The sequence below is a fragment of the Pristis pectinata genome, chromosome 7 (genome assembly GCF_009764475.1).
Source record: "Pristis pectinata isolate sPriPec2 chromosome 7, sPriPec2.1.pri, whole genome shotgun sequence".
Classification (NCBI taxonomy): Eukaryota; Metazoa; Chordata; class Chondrichthyes; order Rhinopristiformes; family Pristidae; genus Pristis; species Pristis pectinata.
This window is the reverse complement of record NC_067411.1, coordinates 42,333,747-42,356,741: the sequence shown is the minus strand read 5'-3', so window position 1 is coordinate 42,356,741 and position 22,995 is coordinate 42,333,747. Positions and strand designations below refer to the sequence as shown.

The 22,995-nt window shown below is 37.6% G+C and overlaps 1 protein-coding gene across 1 annotated transcript in view; it reads left to right on the top strand.

The window, feature by feature from the left end:
- The window catches only part of smc2 (structural maintenance of chromosomes 2), a 41,418-nt gene extending 18,452 nt beyond the window's left edge, over nt 1-22,966 (top strand). Inside the window, exons 8-24 of the mRNA XM_052019587.1 lie at nt 147-296; nt 670-903; nt 4,818-4,977; nt 5,351-5,468; nt 5,699-5,837; nt 5,971-6,090; nt 7,411-7,615; nt 7,870-8,005; nt 8,707-8,831; nt 9,585-9,778; nt 10,373-10,516; nt 11,200-11,394; nt 14,122-14,322; nt 15,529-15,645; nt 18,151-18,311; nt 19,209-19,356; nt 21,465-22,966. Of these exons, the coding sequence (XP_051875547.1) occupies nt 147-296; nt 670-903; nt 4,818-4,977; nt 5,351-5,468; nt 5,699-5,837; nt 5,971-6,090; nt 7,411-7,615; nt 7,870-8,005; nt 8,707-8,831; nt 9,585-9,778; nt 10,373-10,516; nt 11,200-11,394; nt 14,122-14,322; nt 15,529-15,645; nt 18,151-18,311; nt 19,209-19,356; nt 21,465-21,656 (2,739 nt within the window). The 3' untranslated portion in view covers nt 21,657-22,966. The remainder of the gene's footprint in view (nt 1-146; nt 297-669; nt 904-4,817; nt 4,978-5,350; nt 5,469-5,698; nt 5,838-5,970; nt 6,091-7,410; nt 7,616-7,869; nt 8,006-8,706; nt 8,832-9,584; nt 9,779-10,372; nt 10,517-11,199; nt 11,395-14,121; nt 14,323-15,528; nt 15,646-18,150; nt 18,312-19,208; nt 19,357-21,464) is intronic.
- The last annotated feature ends 29 nt before the right edge of the window (nt 22,967-22,995 follow it).

The following is a 22,995-nucleotide window of genomic DNA, read 5'->3' as shown; positions in this document are numbered from 1 at the left end:
TTATCTAGGTTACTGTTCATTTTCCCTAATTATTTTCAGTGCTACATTATTTATTTTCTTTTGTCGTTTTAAAATGGGTTGTGGGGGGCAGTGGGTTATATCAGGGTTACTTACCTGGCATAAAATTAGGACTTGATGTGTTATAGGAAATTGGTGGAGTGCTTCAGTCCTTGGAAGAGGCAGTTGCTGATGCTCATCGTATAGATGCCAAAGTGCAAAGTACACTTGATTCCAAGAAAGACAATCTCAAAGCTGAAGAAAAGAAACGGAAAACACTTGTCAAAAGTATGGAGGAGGTGAGGTATTCATTAAAATAGTCCTGGTGGTCAGCAAGGTTAATGTTTTAGATTCCTTGCTTTCTGCTACCTCCTCAGCATGTTTCCCCAATATTGAAATAAACTAAGCACTCAATGCTTAGTTGTTTTGCTCTTACTCAGTTTATTGAGTGAAGGAGAGTTTAAACACTAATTAAATGTGACATTTGAACTTAAAATGCTGAAGTAATTTGATGCAGTCCAGATAATATACAAGATTTCATTTGTTTGTCATCTGGCCCACATACTATCTGCTTCTAATGCAAATAAATCATACACACATGTAAACTATTAGCTTGTGAGCAAAAAGTTACACCTAACTCAAGTAAATGCTGCATGTGTACTTTTTTCCCAGGATGGTAATGCTCTTGCAGCTAAAGAAAAGGAAGTGAGGAAGATTTCTGACGAATTGAACTCTCTACAGGAGACTAGCCAGAAAGATGCTAAGGCTCTGGTCATTGCTCAGCAGCACTTCAATGCAGTTTCTGCTGGTCTCTCCAGTAATGAGGATGGGGAGGCAGCCACACTCGCTGGCCAGATGATGGCTTGCAAAAATGATATAAGCAAAGCAGAAACAGAGGCCAAACAGGTATGTAAACCATGCTGTGAATAATGTTTGCTTTCAGCTTGAAATGCAAGTTTCCACTATTGTGACAATCATCCTATAGTGGGTGATTAATGGGATTAATTTTAAGTATATTCTTAAATTCTGTCACGGAGATAATTTCTACAACCCTGTCCATCAGCATCAAATTGTTTTGTTTGTCATGGGCTCTATGCTTGTCAGAATAACTGAGAAATGGGTAGATAAAACTCTTGGTCTTCTGGCCTGCTATAAGTAAAGTTCTGGGACCATTTTAAGCCACTGAAGAGGTTATTGCTTAACAAGTGGGATATAGTTCTGTGAGGATGTGGGAGGTTATGCAAATAAAGTTGAGATACTTCTAAAATTTAAAATATGTTGAAATAGAATTTTTAGGTAATAAAATAAAAGTGTACATAATTAGTTTAAAGAGAAGGATATACTGTGGTGAAAATGGAGTCAATCATAGAAAGGGAATTGGATGGCCTCTTACTGGAAAGCAGTTTACAGGACTAGGAGAAGACAGAATAGGAACAGATTGATTGATCTGCAGGAAGCCGACATTGAATCAGTTGGCTGAATGGCCTCCTTCTGTGCTGTAACAATTTTATGATTCTAATGTTAGTTTCATCCATTTTGTGCCAACCTAATAAACCTGCTCTACAATCAATATAACCCTTTCCTCCTACACAGCCCATAACCCTCCATTTTTCTTACATCGGTGTGCCTATCTAAGAGTCTTTTAAATGTCACTATTGTATCAGTTCCAGGCACCCACCACTTTGTGTATTTTTTTTTAAAAAACCCTACATCTGACATATCCCCTAAACTTTCCTCCTCTGACCTCTGGTATTGGCCATTGCTGCCCTGGGGAAAAGGTGCTGGCTCTCTATTCTATCTATGCCCCTCGTAATCTTGTACACCTCTATCAAGTCGCCTCTCATCCCGTGTTGCTCCAAAGAGAAAAGCCCTAGCTCACTCAACCTTTCCTCATAAGACATGTTCTCTAATCCAGGCAGCATCCTGGTAAATCTCCTCTGCGCCCTCTCTAAAGCTTCCACATCCTTCCTATAATGAAGTGACCAGAACTGAACAGAATATCCTAAGTGTGGTCTAACCAGAGTTTTACAGAGCTGCAACATTACCTCTAGGCTCTTGAACTCAATCCCCTGACTAATGAAGGCCAGCACACCATACACCTTCTTAACCACCCAATCAACTTGCATGGCAACTTTGAGGGATCTATGGACTTGGAACCCAAGATCCCTCTGTTCCTCCATACTGCTAAGAACCCTGCCATTAACCTCATACTGTGCCTCCAAGTATGATCTTCCAAAATGTATCACTTCACACTTGTCCGGATTGAACTCCATCTGCCACTTCTCTGCCCAACTCTACATCCTGTCTATATCCCATTGCAACCTACATCAACCTTCTACACTATCCATAACACCTCCGACCTTCATGTCATCTGCAGACTTATCAACCCATCCCTCCGCTTCCTCATCCAAGTCATTTATAAAAATCACAAAGAGCGGCAGTCCCAGAACAGATCCCTGTGGATCACCACTAGTCACTGACTTCCAGGCAGAATACTCTCCATCTACTACCACCCCCTGCCTTCTGTGGGCAATTCTCCGTGGATCCCATGCCTCATGACTTTCTGGATGAGCCTACCATGGGGAACCTTATCAAATGCCTTACAAAAGTCCCTATACACCACATCCACTGCTCTACCTTCATCAGTTTGTTTTGTCACCTCCTTGAATAACTCAATTAGGCTCGAGGCATGACCTGCCCCTTGCAAAGCCATGCAGATTATCCCTATTATGCTTCTCCAAATGCTCATAAATCCTGTCCCTAAGAATCTTCTCCAATAGTTTGCCCACCACTGACATAAGATTCACTGGTCTATAATTCCCAGGATTATCCCTACTACCTTTCTTGAACAAGGGAACAACATATGCCATCCTCCAATCCTGTGGTACCACTCCTGGTGCCAGGGAGGATGCAAATATCATCAATGGCCCAGTGATCTCTTCCCTCGCTTCCCGTAGTAACCTGGGGTATATCCCGTCCGGCCCCAGGGACTTATCTATCCTAATGTTTTTCAGAAGCTCCAATACTGCCTCTTTCTTAACCTCAACATGCTGCAGCACGTTAACTTGTTCTGCGCTGACCTCACATTCGTCTTAAGTCTTTCTCCCTAGTGAACACTGAAGCAATGTATTTGTTAAGGATCTCCCCTATCTCCTCCACCTTCAGGCTCATGTTTTCCCCCTTTATCCCTGAGCGGTCCTACCATCAACTAGTCATCCTCCTGTTCTTCACGTATGTGTAGAACGCTTTGTGGTTTTCCTTAATCCTCCTCACCAAGGCCTTCTCGTGTCCCCTTATAGCTCTCCTGGGTCGCTTCTTAAGCTCCTTCCTGGTTACCTTATAATTCTCAAGAGTCTTGCCTGATTTTTGCTTCCTCAACCTTTGCTTCCTCCTCCTTCTTGACTAAATGTTTCACCTCTTGTCAACCTGCCATCCTTTCCCTGTCTCAGTGAGACAAACCTATCCAGAACCCATGCAAGTGTTCCCTGAACAGCCTCCACACTCCTGCTGTGCATTTCCCTGGGAACATCTGTTCCCAATTTACAATCCCAAGTTCCTGCCTAATACCATCGTAATTAGCCCTCTCATAATTAAAAACTTTCCCATATTGTCTGCTCCTTATCCACGGCTATGCCAAAGATCAGGGAGTTGTGGTCACTATCTCCGAAATGTTCACCCACCGAGAGGTCTGTCACCTGACCAGGTTCATTGCCTAATATTAGATCCAGTATGGCCTCTCCTCTAGTCCACCTGTCCATCCTACTGTGACAGGAATCCTTCCTGGACACACCTAACAAGTTCTGCCCCCTCTAAACCTTTTGCACTAAGGAGATGCCAATCAATATTAGGGAAGTTGGAGTCACCCATGACAACAACTCTGTTACTTTTGCACCTTTCCAAAATCTGCCTACTTACCTGCTCCTCAGTGTCCCAGTGGCTACTGGGGGGCCTATAGAATACTCCCAATAGAGTGATTGCTCCCTTCCTGTTTCTGACTGCCACCCACACTGACTCTGTAGACGATCACTCCACGACATCCTCCCTTTCTGCAAAGTTATGTTCTCTGACAACGTTATATTGGGGATTTGTTTAGTGTTAGGGTGGTAAAGCTGAGGCAGGAGAGAAATATTGGCATTAGAAGCACGTGATTTTCATTAGCTGACACCTGTTTTGGCAGTTGAATTTTCAAAACTTAGCTTGGCCACAGTTTGTAATGAAAGTTCTTTTGGGAGGACTTTTATCCATTTTAATTTTGTTCGTTAGAAATTACTGAGCCTGAAAAAAAAGTACAACAAAGAAAGTGCAACCTTCTTATTGATAACCTGTATGATGATCTTTGATTTTTAATTCTCAGCACTAATATATGAAAACAATAAAACACCAATAATCTGGCACTGGATAGTTTGATAATCATAATAATCCAGTATCTGGCTTGAATATTAATGTGGAACTAGAGGGCAGCTGGGACTGAGTTCTGGACTGTGGGCAGAGTGTGTGACTAAAGCAGTGGTTGTGGTTTGGAATACCAACGGTCAGAAAGATTGGTAGATTTGCAGCTGGAGTTTGGAGTGGTTTTATATTTCCCACTCCCTTTAATTGTTCACTGCAAAAATTCATCTTCCTGTTTCCATTTTTTAAAAAATAAAAGGTGTGGTGGTAGATTATTGGGAGTAACTTCCAACAGTCTGGAAAATCTGGGAGACCAGTACTACCAAAGTCCCAAGGGTCTTGGATTATTGGAGTTTTACTGCATTTCCAATTTGTTTACTTAAATGTGCATTTAGAGATTTTGAAGTTCAATCTTAAATGTTCTGCTGCAGGCTCAAATGAAATTGAAACATGCCCGGCAGGAATTTAAAAGTAAACAGGCAGAAGCAAAGAAGGTAGACAGTGGATACAAGAAAAACCAGGAGGCCTTTGAAGCTGTTAAAAAGAACAAAGAAAAAATTGAAGCAGAAATGCAGAAACTGAATTATGAAGGTTTGGTGGGGTTTTGAAAATAATTGTATTTAACTACTTTTAACAAACTGATCCTGATGCAGAGAAACATTAATTTTGTCTCATTTCAGTTGTGTGATGTAATTAGAAATACAATTTATTCCTTTTCTAGTACTTTTTTCAGTCCAGTATTGGCAATATTTAAAATATCTATTTTATTGTGATGTCAGCTCTGGTTTGGTCACACCATCGACTGAGTGTTATGTTGTTTATTGAATATGAAAATGTACACAATATGTTTAAGGAGAAGATTCTTATTAACCTTCTCTTAAAATGTATCTAACTGTTTTCCTAATGCTGTTTTCAACCCCTACTTCCTTACCCACCCCACCATTTCAACCTAACCAAACTGAAGATGGGAAAGAAGAGAAACTTCTGGAAGAACGTCGAGAGCTGTCACAAGCTGTGAACAAATTGAGAGAGTCTTATGAATCCTTGATTGTGAAATTCCCTAGTTTGAGTTTTGAATACAAGTAAGTTTGTTCTATCTCCAGATTTTAAAGTAATTTCTATTTGTGCTTCACTTCTGCATATATTAGTAAATGATTAAACAATGGTTTAACATTTTTCTATTACTGTATTCTGGGTTGATAAAATGTATTTAATACTTTACAAGGGTCTTTTTATGTTTATGGTGAAGTGGATAATACCTATTACAAAAACATTTTGATATACGAATCAAAATTTTAATTGCTTATTTTAGGGATCCAGAAAAAAACTGGGACTCTAATCGTGTGAAAGGTCTTGTTGCCACACTTCTTTCTGTGAAAGATATCTCCACAGCGACAGCTCTGGAAGTGGTTGCTGGAGGGCGGCTATATAATGTTGTGGTGGACACAGAAGTAGGTGACGAGAGCATATAAAGCATGCATTTGAACAAATGAAAACTAATGTTTTTTTTTAATCAGTCTCCAATTGTTATCAGCCTTCAATAATTAGGAGTGAGGAGTTACTCAATGTTGTTTCTCTGTTTAGGTAACTGGGAAAAAACTTTTAGAAAAGGGAGAGCTTAAGCGAAGATACACCATTATACCACTCAACAAAATCTCTGCCAAATGTCTTAATGAAAGTGTAGTTAAGGCAGCCAAAAATCTGGTAAGACCAAGACATTGAGGTGTTTCCACTATAACCAGTGGGCTTGATTCTTCTGTGTTGATCTGCATGCTTGTTTGCTTTTATGCCTATGTATAAACCATGAATTAGTGCATTTTGGGAGGGAAAAATTATTCTGGATGGTATGTGGATGGTAACAGATATAAACTTTTGCCTTAAATTAGATCAAAGCATTTTGATAATGGGAACTGAGATGATAGTAAGTAACATTCAAAGCTTTTCATCCAGCAGCATGTTTATTTTATGCTAGCGAAGGAACTTGCGGATTTGAGGGGCAAGTTTTTTCCACAGAGTGGTTGATACCTAATCTGGGCAAATAGGGAAAATGGGTCGACATGGATGTGATGGGCTGAAGGGCCTATTTCTAGGCTGATTCTAATAATCTGATACTAATAATCATTATCTGTCAGTTGTGGCCAGTAAAATAGATTGTCCCTTTCTTTGGGTTTTGTAAAATTGTGTGCTCATTTTCAAGTAGTTCTGATTGGAGATGATGAGACCAAGTTTTTTCCTTGAACTATGGTAAATTGAAATTGGAAAAGCACTGCGAGATTGATGGAAACCGATTGAAAGATAATTTTCAAAAGGTTCTTGGATATATACATGGAAAGGAAAAAAGTGGACTATGGAGAAAAGAGTAAGGGGAGTGGGGCTAATTGGAGAGCTCTTTTCAAAAAGGTGGCATAGGTGGAATGAACTGAGTGGCTATCTCTTGTGCCATTTTATTCTGTCAAAGCAAAGAGCAGACTCTTCATATTTTCTACTCTTTCATATTATTATAAATATTGTTAAAGGAATGCAATTTACAAACATCCATCTGTCATTTTAATGATCACAATATAAGAAAGATCTCGGCGTGAGAAATCCAGCTTGCCTAAGTCATCTCAAAGAACAAAAAAAATTGTATCTCTCGATCAGTACTTTTGTTTTTATATGTGAGCAAGAGGAAATGTTTTTGTGAGAGGTTAGAGAGGAAACATTAAATAATTAAAAAATGCGAATTATTTTTAAAAAATTTCTTCAGCCACAGAATAGAAAGGGTGTGGAATGTGCTACCACTAAGAATATGATGAACAACACAGATGGTATTTAAGGGAAATAAAGCACTTGAATAAAGGGATAGAAGATTTTGATATGATGTTGAATGAAGAGAGGTGCAATGAGGCTAATGTGGAGCATAAACACTGCTGTTGACCTATTACACTGAACGGCTTCTATCTATGAAGGAGACCATGAAAACTCATCTTGCAGAGTGTTTGCTGTTGCCCAGTTAATTGTAATTTGCATCTTATGTTTTTTCAGGTGGGTGCAGATAATGTGCACACGGCTTTATCCTTGGTTGGATACGAGCATGAATTAAAGAAAGCAATGGAGTATGTTTTTGGGTCTGTGTTGGTGTGTGACTGCTTGGAAAATGCCAAGAAAGTGACCTTTGATCCACGGATTATGACCAAGACGGTCACTATTGGTGGTGATACCTTTGACCCACAGGGTACATTGACTGGAGGTTAGGATTCTAAAATATTCTTTGTGTCATTTGTCATTTATCTTGTGTTTTATAGTATGTTTTCACCGTTTGCTACTAGAGAATGGAGGCTCTGCTCCTTAAATTGTATTGAAGTCTATGTATCACAATGATTGAGAAAACGTGTTTGTATTTCACATTGTAAAATCTGTGCATAGTATTCATGTAGGTTAGGGATTTATAAATTGCGTATAGCCCATTGTTATCTTCAATCATGCACTGATTTTATTAAACAGGTGCTCGTATGCAATCTGCCTCTGTGCTAATTAAACTTGGAGAGTTGAAGAATATCCAGGGTGAGCTCAAAACTAAACAAAATGAGTTGCAGAAAGTGGATAAGGAGCTGGGGAGTCTGAAGAATACTGCAGAAAAGTATGTCAATTTCTTGGCTTTTGGGGAAGGAAAGGTTTAGTTCTTGTAAGAAATTTTAAGCAATTATATTATAACTTCCAGCTTAATAGTGAACACATTCTTTCTCTGGAGATAGCACTGAAAACTTTAAATATTTTGCACTGAATAATTTTCAATCTATTTTGCTTATTGCTGAAAGTGTTGTCTTGACTTGTTGCTGTTAAGGCAAGTGTCTGTGTTTCTGAATGAGTTTTCTTGTACACAGCCCAAGATGCTTACCTTTCAGTTCCAGACCCCCTTTGCTTGAATCATGCAGAATAATAACATTCTCACTTTTTAATGTTTTCCACTTGTAGTTTGTGTGTCACTAACATTGTTGCTGAAAGGTTAAAGGAAGAGCCTGATATTAAGCTGCTGGAAAATGTTCTTTTGCCTTGGCAGGTGGATACTTTTGGATTCCTGTGGAAAATGTTCTTTATGTTGGCCCAGGTTTAGAGTATAGATTTGTTGTGGATGAAGTTTTGTATGCTAAGTTTGGTGACTTTATGAAAAATAGAAAAACACAACTTAATCAATGAGCAAGAACAAAATAGATTCATTGTATTCACTCTAGTCATATGTTGGCTCAAGCAGTATAATAAATGGGCTCCTCTCCTGCATTTTGATGCATTGTATTTGGCACATTGTGAAAATGACTATTTTTTTTCAAACTTCTTTTTCAGGTACCGACAGTTGAAGTTACAATGCGAGTTAAAATCTCAAGAGGAGGAATTACTGTTAGTAAAGCTTCAGCAGAGTTCTTACCACAAGCAGCAGGAAGAGCTTGAATCCCTTCAAAAAACTATAGGTACTTTGATTAAAGTGGGGGAGTTGTATGGTAGGGAGTGAAACGATGGATACAGTTTATAGCCGATCCTGTGCTGAGTCACCTTTCCTGCCTGATCTTCCCCATTTCTCTTGATTCTCCTTGTGTCCAATATCAGTCTCGGTCTTGGCTCCTGGGGTATTTTCCAAAATAGCCAGTCCTTTATCCTGAACATACATCTCATAGATGCTCCAGCTTGAAGAAATGGACTCTAGCGTTAACCCTGTCAGTTTCTCAGAAACATTTATAATTAATATGATCGCCTGTTGTAAACTGTGGGAAAGGGCTGATCTTCCATGATCTCTTGTAAGATAATCCTCTAGTTCACAGAGTCAATATAAAGACTCCAAGTATATCTTTCCTTGGCCACTGACACCAAAATTGAACATAGTACACTAGTTGTGGTCTTACTGAAGTCCTGTACCCTTCATTAAGAACTTCTTTTATATTCCAACCCTCATGAAATAAAGGCTAATGTAACATTTGCTTTCCTAATTGCTTGCTGTGGCCAGTATTGTACTCCAGCATGGCCTTAATCACGAATTCTTATAACCAAAAATGTTAGATGATCACACTTTAAAATGACTAGTTTGATAAGCAGCTGGCTTTCTGACAACTGGCTTTACATTTGTAGAAAGCAAATAGAAAATTAATTGATTCAAACAGTGCATTACATTACAAAGTTTGATATTAAAATAGCATTATTCTTGTGTTTTCTCTTTTTTTAAATTTTAGCCGAATGTGAAGAAACACTTAACAAAACGAAAGAAGTGCAAAAGAAGGTTGAAGAAAAGTATGCAGTCTTGGAAAATAAGATGAAAAATGCTGATGCTGAGAGGGAAAAAGAATTGAAGGAAGCTCAGAAGAAACTTGATGATGCCAAAAAGAAGGCTGACATATCCACTAAGAAAACAAAGGAAAAAAAACAGGTACTTGAAATGTGTGGTTCCTTATCTAAACCTAGTTGATTTCTGGATAGTAAGACTTGTGTTAGTTGAGAAGTGAACACCCGTTTGAAATAACTAATTGATACTAGCACTTTTCTGAATTGGGTAATGTTTTTCTGTAACTTCTGTGGCTCTGACTGCTTGCAGAAGGTGGTGAATCTCTGGGATTCTATACCCCAGAAGGTTGTAGAGGCTAGATCATTGAGGGGTATTTCAGGAGGAAGCAGATAAAACTTTTGAAAGATCGGGCTATTGAAGGCTGTAGGAAGTGGGCACAGAAGATGAGGCTTAGTGCCAATCAGCCTTGATCATATTGAATGGTGCGGGAGGCTTGAGGGGCCTACTGCTGCTCTTATTTTTAGTGTTCTTGTATTTTTTTTAAAAAATGAAGTCAACAGTAAACACTCATCATCTTGATTCAATTATTCTTGTGGATTATAAATTTGATCAGTTTTTGCATAAGCAGCATAACTTTAGAAGTTTTTCAGAATGAGGAATATGAGGTGGTGCAAAAGGAAAATCTGTTTCTTGGGCTTATTCTCTCTAATTTCTAATTTTTGTATTTTGTATATGTAGGAAGTGGATGCTTTACTTTTAGAACTAGAGGCATTGAAGAATGAGCAGACTGGGTATGAAGAGCAGATTGAGACTGTGGATGCAGCCATCAAATCCTACAAAGAACAGATTGAAAACATGGCTGAAGAAGTGGCAAATAATAAGGTATTGATGCTTAGAAAATGGATTAGGAAAAGATCATTGCACCTTTTGTTTTTCTCTTTGTACCAGGCATTTTCGATCATCATTTCTTTAAGTGTGGGTCATTTCGTTGTTGTGTTTTGAGCATATGATGATTGTAACCTTTGTCTTTTGTTTTTCACTCTTAATAAAACAAGCTGTTCTTTACTCTGAAATTATGTATGATTTAAAACAATCCCCACTCAGAGATCATGTTTAAATTTTATAATTCCCATCCCCTAGAGATGTATTAAATATTTCTTTGTCAGCAGTCCTAAGCACAGATCTAAGCATCCATGGACTGATGTCTGTAGCTCACAACTGCCTTGTTCTGTGGCCTTCATGCTACTGCTGTCCAGAGTGGCTTGGGTTGCCATGGATTAATAATGTTGAGTTGGAAATTGCCTGCTAAATCATGCAGGTCTGTTTTCAATGTTTCTTATTGGAGGAAACCATAAAAACAATTTCTCAAAACAAGGATGTCTCAATTTCATAATTTCTTTTTTGATGATGTTTGATTTGGCATTAGGGTAGAATGTGGCACCCATTTGTGATTCCACACATTTTTGGGTGAGCCATTTTTCGCACAAAATTTAAAATGGAAGAATATAAATATTCCACATATAAGAGATTGTATGATCTTTTTAATTTATACTTGTGCTTTGTAGGAAGCTGTGAAGAAGGCACAGGATAAGCTGGCTAAACAAAAGGAAGCAATAAAGTCTCAGAACAAGGAAATTCAAATCAAAAACAATTCTATATCAGAATTAGTAAAACAGAAGAATGAAGCTCAGTTGAAAATCCAGGAACTGGAACACAACATTAATAAGCATAAACGTGACACTTCTGATGCTGCTGCTAAAGTAAGTTCAAGAACATAAGTATAGAATTAATAATTAATTTACACGTTGGTTAGTATTATTCATTCAGCAGGTCATATAATGGAAAGTTTATTTTCTCCACATTTGCAAGTAATAGTGTTGCTGCAATTACAAAATTCTGGGATTCAAAACTATGGCTGGCAAAGTGATCAAACTCTCTTCAGCCAGACACTTAGATTAGAATTTGGCAGACATACTGCTGTTTTCTCTTAAAATCAGAAAATTGTGTAACATCAAAAGGAACCATTCAGCCCATCATATCCATGCTAGTTTAAAAAAAATTACTTCTATTTCCCAGGTTTCGATCCTTAGCATTGTAGTTCATGGCTTTTCAGGTGATTTGCTTTTTAAGTGTGTTGCTGCTTTTTAAGTGTGTTGCAGCTCTTTGCCTTTGCCATTCTTCCAGACTGTCATGGCTCATTCCCAGGTGCTGCTTCAACCATTTTTATCTACGGGAATCTGGACATGTGCTCCAAGATTTCTCTGTTCACTCCAGTTCTTAGGAAGCCTATAGTTTTATATGTTTTCCCTAATGCATAACACCTCATTTATTTGGATTGAATTCCATTTTTCCACTTCATGCCCTTCATTGATACCTTCCTACAGCCTAGAATTTTCTTCCTCTATATCAGCCACACTGTTACTTTTGGTATCATTGGCAAACTTCTTAATTGTGCATCCTGCATTTTAGTCCAAATTATTTATTAAAAACAGGGGCCTATTACGAAGTTGTGCAGAACCCCACAGGATACAGCCTTCCTGTCAGTCTAATGCCTTCGATGTTTACTTCCTCCAATTTTTAATTTAATTTGCTGCTTTTCTTTGGAGACTATGCATTTCTTATTTTTAATCAATGTACAGTGTAAGCATTCCATTAAATGCTTTCCTCTATTGAAAGTCCTTGTTACCTCAAAAAAAATTTCATTTATATTAGTTATGCGCGACCTTCCCTTAACAAATCCATACTTGATTAGCAGTTTTGCTCTCCCTTTTCCCCTTTTTTTGTCTTCTTCCTCTCCCTTTGTTTTTTTTTGTTTCCCTTGCTTCTTTTATGCCAGCAAATATAGAAAACACAGCTCGCCACGCTCTGCCTGGGAATTTGAAAATGTCGCTGTTCTAATGATAGCTGCTTTTCAGAAAATGCTATTGCAGAGAAGCTTGGTAATTTGGAAGTAGCTGAGCAAAAGATCAGAAGTTTCTTTGTAAACTATTCCTAATTTGTTTTTTTTTGTTAATTAGCTTTCCAAGATTGAAGGTGACAAGTATATTGGCTTCCTACTTCCAAAATCTCTCTCTAAGCTCTTCAATTCCATTCATTAAACAGCTGTGTTCACTTTTTTGTACACCTAGCGTGCAATACATCAGATTTATTTTCTTGTTGTTTCTAATTAAATATGTGATGACTCCCTGACCTGACATTTAGAAGCAATTTTTAAAAAATTTAATACATTTTAATTTTTTTTTAAGTGTGTGGGAATCCAGAGTAAATCCATATAGTTTATACGAAAGTTCAAGTTGAAGAACATTGTTTTACTTATGATTCTGTAGAATTATTAATGTTTTTGGTTGTAAATTTCATAACGTTGATAATAATAGTTGGAAAAATAGTGGATCCTGTGTATCTTCCTCTCCACTTTCATTCTTGTCTTTAAAAACTCTTCAGTGCAATCATGAAGGACCAGTTACATTTACACAGCTCCCCTTGCAAAGTGGAAGTGCCTCATAATAGTAGGAAATAAGAATATGCTGGGTAGGGAAGAAAAAGGAAAGGTTTTTAGGGTGGGGTGAAGCTGTAGGCGCAGCTAAGAATTTGTGGGAATTAGGGGTTAGTTTCGGTCTCTGGTAATGGAAGAACAGTAGCGACAAGCTTGTGGACTCTGAATGAGACAGATATAAATTAAGTGCTGTCATTACTTGAATTTAAGTGGCTGCATGCTATAAAAGCCCTCTACAAGTTGTTAACGCTTGATTTCTTGACCCTTTCTTCTTTGATAGTCTCTCAGTGCCAAGCCTAATTCATAGAACCTGACAGCTAGTAGAGCTGCTGCCTTACAGTTCCAGAGACTCCGGCTCAATCCTGACATTGGGTGCTGTCTGTGTGAAGTTTTCATGTTCTCCCTGTGACCACATGGGTTTCACCCAGGTGCTCCAGTTTCATTCCACATCCCAAAGACATGGGTTGGTAGCTTAATTGATCATTGTAAATCGTTCCTAATGATTAGGTGAGTGATAGAATCTAGGGGTTGTCAAAGGGAATGTAGGATTAGTGTAAATTGGTGGTCGGTGTGGACTCACTAGGCCAAAGGGGCTGATTATCTGTTGTATATCTTTGACTCTGACCTTGTATAAAAATGAGAGGGACTCTTTAATCATGAGTGACTTAGACAGTTACTTAGGTGCTAATCCAATCAGACCCATGTACAGACTTAAAGTACAGAAATGTTCTATTAAATGGAAGTGTAAATTGTTTAAATTATTTACAAATTCTATTTCTGTATAAATAAGCCTTACAAATGAATGCAGAGAAGGCACAGTGTCCTTTTGAGTTTCATTTGATAGTCAGGCTATTAATATTTTCCAGTTGAGGCACAAAAGAATTCATTCGCTTTGCAGATCAAGTGTTTTGTGAGATTTGTTTAATTAAAAGGTTGGAGTTGGACTGTTGGTTTTTACAAAAGCATTCTCTTCTCTTATTTAAAACTTGTGCAGGTGACTCGGATGCAGAAAGAGTACGAATGGATTAATTCTGAAAAACATCTCTTTGGCCAGACTAACACAGTCTATGATTTTAAAGCAAATTGTCCTAAAGAAGCAGGCCAGCGGCTGCAGGAACTACAGCAAAAGAAAGATAAACTTGGCAAAAATGTTAATGTGAGGGCAATGAACATGTTGAGCCAGGCTGAGGAGCGGGTACGATTTTACTTACAAATCTCTTTTTAGAAATAGGAAGAAATGAAAGCAGATTTGTATACCCACATATTTAATTGTGTTCCCCACAGGTGAATTGTTTGTGTACTCTTTATACTTAAACTTGGCTGTCTCCCAAATGTAAATAATTTAAATTTTTCTTTAGCAAGACATTTAATCCTGAACAGGTGACTGCAACAAAGAAAATGGCTTGGAACTACCTGTTAATTTCCATTAAATTAGTTATGCACGACCTTCCCTTAATTTTAAGAGCTTATTGGTAATTCAAGCTTTCATGTCTTGTATGAAAGAGCTTTTTGTAATATATTGCCATCATGTAACTACAAAAGTTGATATTGGGTATATTTTGCCAATTGTGCTATTAAAGGAACACTTCATTGATTAACTCAAGTGATGATGTACGTGGAGCTTTGACACAATACCCTGCCCTGTTATTATTTATCTTTACTAAAATACCCATTAAGAGCATTATATGGGCTGTTTATCCTCTAGTTGTGGGAGTGAATTCTTTTGGGTCCTGTTTGGATCACATCTGTCTGATGGCAGTTCCAATTTTTCTCTCTTTTTTTAACCCCACATGCCACCCCCACTGAGCTATTTGATTTGTTTTGACCAAATATTCTATGGGGGTGCACTGCAAACTGTACAAAAAAGTTCGACACTGGAGTCCCAGTGCCATACATTATTCGATTGTGGCTTCCATTTAAAATGCCTGAGGATTGCAGTTACTAGACCAAAGTACATTTTTAAGTCAGTCTGTGAATAACCTTAATCATCAGCTATGAATTTGACTAATGTTATTGTGGATATTAAGAAACTGCATTGATTCAAGTTCTAGGCGCCAGTTTAATATGACCACCTATTGATTTGTGTAACTAAATTTATAGCTGGATCTCAGAAAACAATGAAATTTAAAGCAATGAACACAAACTGCTGGAGGAACTCAGCAGGTCTGGCAGCATCTATGGAGGGAAATGAACAGTCGACATTTTGAGCCGAGACCCTTCACCAGTCCTGATGAAGGGTCTCGGCCCGAAACGTTGACTGTTCATTTTCCTCCATAGATGCTGCCTGACCTGCTGAGTTCCTCTAGCATTTTGTGTTCGTTGCTCCAGATTTCTAGCATCTGCAGAGTCTCTTGTGTCTTGATGAAATTTAAGTGGGCTACCTTTTTATGCTTTTTCACAGTACAATGATTTAATGAAGAAGAAAAGAATAGTGACAAACGACAAGTCAAAAATTCTTTCAACTATTGAAGAGCTAGATAAGAAGAAAAATGAAGCTTTGAATGTAGCTTGGAAACAGGTAAACAATGATTTTATATCTCAACAGTTTTCTCGGTACTGGATTGGGGTATGGTTGTAACTGAGGATTTTTTTTTGTTTTTCTATGTTTCTTTATGACAGAGCAGAAGGCCATTTGGCCCAATGAGTCTGTGCCAGCTCACAGCAATGTCATTCTCAGACTAATTTTCCATGGTGCTTATTTTCCTCACATTTCGCTACAATTCTCCAGCCACCTACACCAGGGGCAATTTACAGTAGCCAACTAACTTATCAATCTGCACGTCATTAGGATGCGTGAGGAAATGGGAAAACCTGAAGGAGACCCAAGTGGTCACCAGGAGTACATGCAAACTGTACACACACAGCACTGGAAGTCAGGATTGAACCCTGGTCATTGGAGCTGAAGGCAGCAGCTCTAGAAGCCACATCCAAAGATCCAAAACTTGAAAGGGACATTGAGCAACACAGTCAATAAACCTGCTTTGGAATGCTTAAGTATATAGTTATTTTCTTAAATATTAAGTCTGAAATTAATGTAGTGATATCAAAACAATATCCAAATACAATCAAGTGCATTGACCAGGGTTAAAGAAAATGAAATCTATTTATTAGAGTTCTTTGAGGATGTAATGATCAGGGTTACCAGTAGATATAATTGAATTTCAGTAAGACTTTTGATATAGTGTGACAAAAATGCTGCAAGAGTTAAGAGCTTGTGGTATTGGAGGTAATATCTTAGAATGGATAGAGCAATGACTAACTGAAAAAAGTTGGGAAAAGTAGATCACTTTTAGATTGGTGTAACAAATTAGGGTGCTACAGGGATCTGTGCTCGAGACTCCACTATCTGCAATCTATTAATAACAAACGGACAGTGAATTTGCTCACACTACACTGACTGTACAAAGATAGCTTTTGGTTGGTTCTGAGGAGGAGTATGCATACATTTTACATAGATGGGAATAAGTGAGTGCAAAAATTTTGTGAATGAAGTATCATGAGGAAATGTGAGATTGTCTGTCTACTTTGGTATGAAGAAATAGAAAAGCAGAATATTGTGTAAAGGGAGAGACTACAGAATCCTGCAGTGCAAGTTTTATTTTGTGCTTGCAACAAGGTTGGTATATAGGTATAGCAGATAATTAGGAAAGCACATTGAATGTTGGCCATTATTTCAGAGGCACAGAGTATAAAAGTCTTGCTACAAATGTACAGAGTATTGGTGATTGAGAGGAGAATGAGAGGTCTTCTTCAAGCATGTGGGATATATGGGGTAGGGTGGGGGAAGGGACAGGTGGGCGCTGCTACACAAGTTAAATGAGAGGGTGTTTCCCCTTGTGAGGGACTGTAGAACTTGGGAGCCATTGCTTTCAGAAGAAGGGGGTTATTCATACAATATTAAGATGCAGGAGAATATCTTCTGAAGGTCATGGATCTTTGGAACACTTTGGAGTAGAGGGCTATGGAAACCAAATCATTTAAAATATTCAGACTGAAATTTCTGGTCTAAAGAGGGGTCAAGGATTACTAAGAACAGGCTGGCAAGTAGAGCAGAGACTGTGATCTTGATGGTGTACACACTTGAGGCATGTATTGGCTTATGACTGCTCCTACTCCTTATGTTCTTGTATTGATCAATAACACAAGGTGGGCTTCCTGTACAAGATCTAGAATGAATGATTTGGAACTAAACAGTCACTTGTCTTGCAGGGACTATATTTGAATATGCCTTCAGTCAGTAATGCTGGCTTTTTCCTGTCACATACTTATTGACCTTTTTGTTAAGATTCCAAGCTTCCCTTGTCCCCCACCACCTTCCCATCCTTAAACTCTAAGCTTCCTCTTTTTAGTGAAGGTTTCAAAAAAAGCATCTATTCTCAAAATGAATTTTGACATGACAGTTGATCCTCATCGTATCAGTGTAGAATAGTTAAAATATCTTACAATGAAGGTGTATGGGATTGGTAGAGGAAGGTGGTGCTGAGGTACCAGTTCAGCCATGACCTTGGTAATCTGTGTAATTGGGAGGAAGCGAGTGGTACAGCAGGTATAACTATTTTTCACTTTTTCCAACAAGAAGTTGTGGCCCAGGCCCAGTGTAAACCACAGAACTCATCACTGCATGTCTGTCAGAAGCCTTAAGAAATCTGTAATGGGCAAGAGGTTGCCATATGTTAACAATATGCTCCATTGAACTCCATTTTTGCCTCTGCCAATTTGCTGGTTACAAATATCAGTACTGAAAACTACACATTAAGGTGATATATAGAACATTATTTATTTTGCTTTTTTTGTTGTTATTTAACAAATTAGGAAGTCAAATTGATGGCTATAAACAATTCCTGTTCAGGTGATAAGAACCAATCTGTGAAGTGAAGATACTATGTTAATTTGCTAACCAATTTATGACTAGGTATTACATGCTGCTTGAATATACCAGGTAATTTTCAACCAATGTATCTTGATCCCTATGGATTTGCTAATGGAATTTCTTGTCAACCAAGTTTACCTTTATTAAATCTAGGTAAACCAAGACTTTGGCTCCATTTTCTCCACCTTGCTTCCTGGAGCAAATGCCATGTTAGTTCCTCCTGAAGGCAAGACTATTCTAGATGGAGTAGAATTCAAAGTAGCTCTTGGAGATGCTTGGAAGGAGAACCTCACTGAACTTAGTGGTGGTCAAAGGTATGTCTTTATATTGGATTTTGACATATTGTTTTCTCCCAAAAGAAGATTTCAAAGTAATTCTCGGTGTCCTGGCCAACATTCCTCCCTCAATCAACATTTCTAAAACTGATTTGATTTTACTTTATGTGGGTGCTTACTGTGTGGAAATTGGCTGCCACATTTCCTACTTTCCCACTTCATTGGCTACAAAATGCTTGGGATGCCCTAAAAGGGGATTGCTTTTTTTAAAAAAAAATATATATATAATATGCAAGTCTTCCTTTTTAATTGGTCACTGCTACTTACTAAGATGTTTCACCTATAAGTCCCAACTTTCAAACTCTGCAATGTGCCATCAATAACTGCTGTCCTTTTATGTCTAAGAGTGTGCTGTTTTTTTATGTGTGTATATATATATAAATAAATAAAGTAAATAAATTGCCACCTACCTCAAGTGTGTGATTTTGTGTGTGTCAGGACCATCCATGCCAGCTGAGCCGTAGTTTGCAAAGGAGATACAGATATGTTGCCTACTAGATTTGATCAAAAATAATTTTTCTCGGCTTACAAGTTCCAGATATCTCATAAGCAGTGTTATTGAACCCTTTTTTAAAATAGTTAGGTCGTCCGCCTGATCGACATTTGCAAATTAAATTTTTAGTCAGATGCTATTTTGAAATCAAAGACTCTCGTATTTCCTATGTTGAGTATCTCAGAGATTTTACAGCAATGATTATATCTTTGCCCTAAGGTCCCAGTAATGGTCATATTTTTAATGAAATGAAGATCCAAGAGAGTTAAGGAGTTCTGACAATTTAACAGGAAAAATACATAAGGGATGAGATAATGATACTGAAAACCAAGTTATATTATGGTAAATAGCATGTTGTTTGTTCTATTTTGTACATTCTATAGGTCACTGGTGGCACTCTCTCTGATTCTGGCCATGCTGCTTTTCAAACCTGCTCCAATTTATATTCTGGATGAAGTAGATGCAGCCTTGGACCTCTCTCATACACAGAACATCGGGCAGATGCTGCGAACACATTTCCGGCATTCTCAGGTACGTTATAGAAAGATATGGAGTTTTTAAAATTGGCCTCAATTTAACTGAACCCTACAATCTCTGCTCACCTTTTCCTTTTCTCTCCTATTTTCTATATCCATTTTTCTCATTTTCCTCTACCTCAACTTATTCCACTTTCTCTTTTCCCTCTCATTCCTGAAACCAATTCCTCACTGAGGCTCAATTCAACGTGCACTTGAAGCTGCTAGTACCATTTGGAAGTGCTAATGTCAGTAGCAGTGGGAAATAACATATTTACTGTTACTCTCCTTTCCACACAATGAAGGTTGTTGGACACCAAACAATTTATGGTAATGTGAGCCATTCATCCTCTTCGTCTAAAGTATTGAAGCCAGGTGTAGCGATCTTATCTGCTAAAATGCTTAAAAAACAACTGATTCAGGGAAGACTCCAGATTAAATCTGCATCTTTCCTGTATTCATCAGTTAGTCACTGTTTTAACCAGTTGAGCGATTTAAGGAACAGTTCGATTTTACATTCAATAGCTCAGCAGGAAAGCTTTAGATTCAATTCAGTTAGAATCCATTTAGGTACTTCAAATGATTTCATTGTTTCTGTATTGAGGATTCCAATTGTCAAAGCTTTTGCTGCTTATCCAGCAAGCTTTGTCAGCAGTGCATGTTAGGATGTCGTATGAGAATTGATCAGACCTGATCGTGATTATAAATTATCAAGCTTAACTTCCTGAAGATGCCTACTTTTTGTGGTAATATCATAGCAAAACTTTTTAGGGGGTTAAAAGGTGTTTAACCTTTTGGATGGAGTTTAACCTTGTTTTAACCTTGTGGAGTGTTTAACCTTGTGGAGTGCATGAAGTTCGAGTGGCTAAGCATAAAGCAATAAGACTATAATCATAGTAAAAGTTCAAACTGCCCAAATAATGTATCAATTAATAATAAATCCAACAATGTATTGAACTTCATTTGAGCAGTAATTTTAGAGAAGGGTCATCAGCTTGGGTGGTGTCACTTGGCAATGTAAGTAAAGACTGGAGGGACTTGGGCGGCTTTGACTTTGTGCGTGTGTGTTTTTAATTTTGTTCTTGTGAAATGCCTTGGGATATTTTAGTGCACTGAAAACACTAAATGCAGATAATTCATTTTTAGCCTGCTTTAAAAAAAAGGTCCAGAAGGGAACCTAGTAAAATATGAAATATTCACTTGTCAGACAGTGAGGAAAAAGATAGAGACCTGGATTAAAACCAGTAGGGGCAGGGGGAGAGGGAGAGAACAAATTTAAGACTGATTTCATGAAATTCTTCTTTGAATCTATTTATGAAAAATAATTCCAGGCAGAGGAAAAAAGCCAGAATCCCTGGAAATTGTTTGGCAAAGAATTGGAAGCTTAAGGGAGGAATTCTTGAGATCTTTCAAGTTGGTTAATCAATTTTCAGCCAAAAGGCCATTCATTTATAAATTAAGCAGAAGTTAGAAAATTGGTAAAGGAGCAGGGAAGAATGATTAGTCATTAACATGATTTTGATGGAGAAGTGGAAGAGGCTTGAGGAATGTGCTTGGAAGGAATAATGGAGGAAATTTCAGGAGGGGGATGACCATAAGAGAATGCAGTGTGGCTGAGAGAGGCTATTCAGCCCACCTTTAGCTTCTTGATTAAAATGAAATGACTTGTGTCATTTAGGTGGGCTGAATGGCCTTGTAGCATTTACATTGGTTCTTAAATTCCTCAGTCTGCTTTTTTTTCTCATTCTGAGATCTGGAATATTCTGTGCAGGAAAACCTGAATTTACATTAAATGACTTCCGATCTATCCCTCCACACCGTTTACTATTGCGAATAGCTTCTCAAAAGTCCTGTTTCTTCAAACTTTCCTGACTTCTAACAAAATAGGTCAACTTGCAGATTGGACACAGTGCAAGGGACAATGCTTGAATGTCTGCATTGTGCCTTGGTCGTCAAACAATGTTGTTTGTGAATAGGAGAGAGGTTATTTTTGAGGCAAGTAAAACTCCATTCCTATTCTAGTTAGTTACATGTTGTCTGCTGTTTCCAGTGTAGAAGATAAATAGGATATAGGGAATAATATATTTCTTAGTCTCCATTAAAGTCTTTTAAACTTTCTTGCAGTTTATCGTTGTGTCGTTGAAAGATGGTATGTTCAGTAATGCCAACACTTTATTCAAAACAAAGTTTGTGGATGGCGTGTCAACTGTCACAAGATTTGCTCAGAGTCAGAATGGTTCAGTCACACCCAAGCATCTTCCTGGCCAACCGGATAAAGCAAAAACAAAAGACAAGAGGAACAGACTACAAATATAGGGCTACATAGCTTGTCCAAGTTATGGCAGTATAGAAATATGTACACTGTCATACATGTATGTAATATTGTACAGCAAAGTTCTATTCTTTCCCTTTATATTTTTCTGAACTCTTTTCACATTTTCAATATTTCTAATAAACTTTTGAATGGTGTTTTTATTCTATAATTATGTAAACTTTTCATCTACAACTGTAACCTGTTAGAAATAAATCTATTATAGTTTAAAATGATCGGAAAGTAAAGGAATGATATACACCTTTAATTTATCTTTTTGATTTATTGTCTCCTGACTTGGTTTACGTTGCATCAAATGTTTCTTTCTCACTCAGCACTATTAGGCTGCAAGTTCCACATTTGATATTGCTACTTACCAATAAGGCTTAGCTAGCACTTTTCATGTTCCTTAGCAGGATATGTGGTGAAACCTGTCATTTGGCAATGAATCCTTTTTGACTTTGTGGCACCAATTTTCTATTTAATGGAGTACTATTATGATAATGTTCCTATCAACTCCAGGTATCCCTCCCCACACTTAAATCTGGATTCACCACAGTATTGAACTTGAACTTTTTAGATGTCGTCAGTTACAGAATTCCTTACCTCCCATATCTTAGTATCTGCTATGATTTTCTGATATCTAAAACCAATGCTGTCTCACCTGATTAATTTATTCTCCTAATTTGTTGTTTTACCTCTGAGTGGTTGAAGCTGCAACATTGCTGCTTGATGTATAAAAATTTCACATCCATTTTGTTGTGGATTAATATCATATAAACAATGTGGATCAGACATTGAAGAAATACTTCCACTGTGTGGTTTGCTGGTTGCCTTTAGGACTTAAATTTGCACTAGCCAAATAAAATGCCACTTTTAAAGAAAATTTGAGGTACAAAAATCACTAGCCCTTAAATTATTGAATGAACAACTTGTTTCAATAATTATTTTCTTTAGTCTATTTCAGGTTTTCTGACTGAGTTATGGATGTTTGTTAGATATTTCAGCCTTCATCTAAAGATTGAGTTGCTTGGAACTGTGAAGTAGGGTGCTTTCCTATTTGCTTTTTTTTTCCATCTTACAACTAAGTAGCATAGAATTATGGTTGGAGAAATTGTATTCTGTATTTCATAGTACATCAATATGGCTGTCAAATATTTATCTATAAGTTGTGTTTTCACCAGAAGTGTTTTGCCTCCAAGATTGAAGTAACCATTTTAAATAGTAATAACATGGTGCAGTTATACTCCTGAATGCTATTAATGTATATCCATTGCTTTTTTGTTAAAATGAGAGTTGGGTGTACTTATTGAAATGGGGAAAGTGTTAGTATCAGCATGGGTC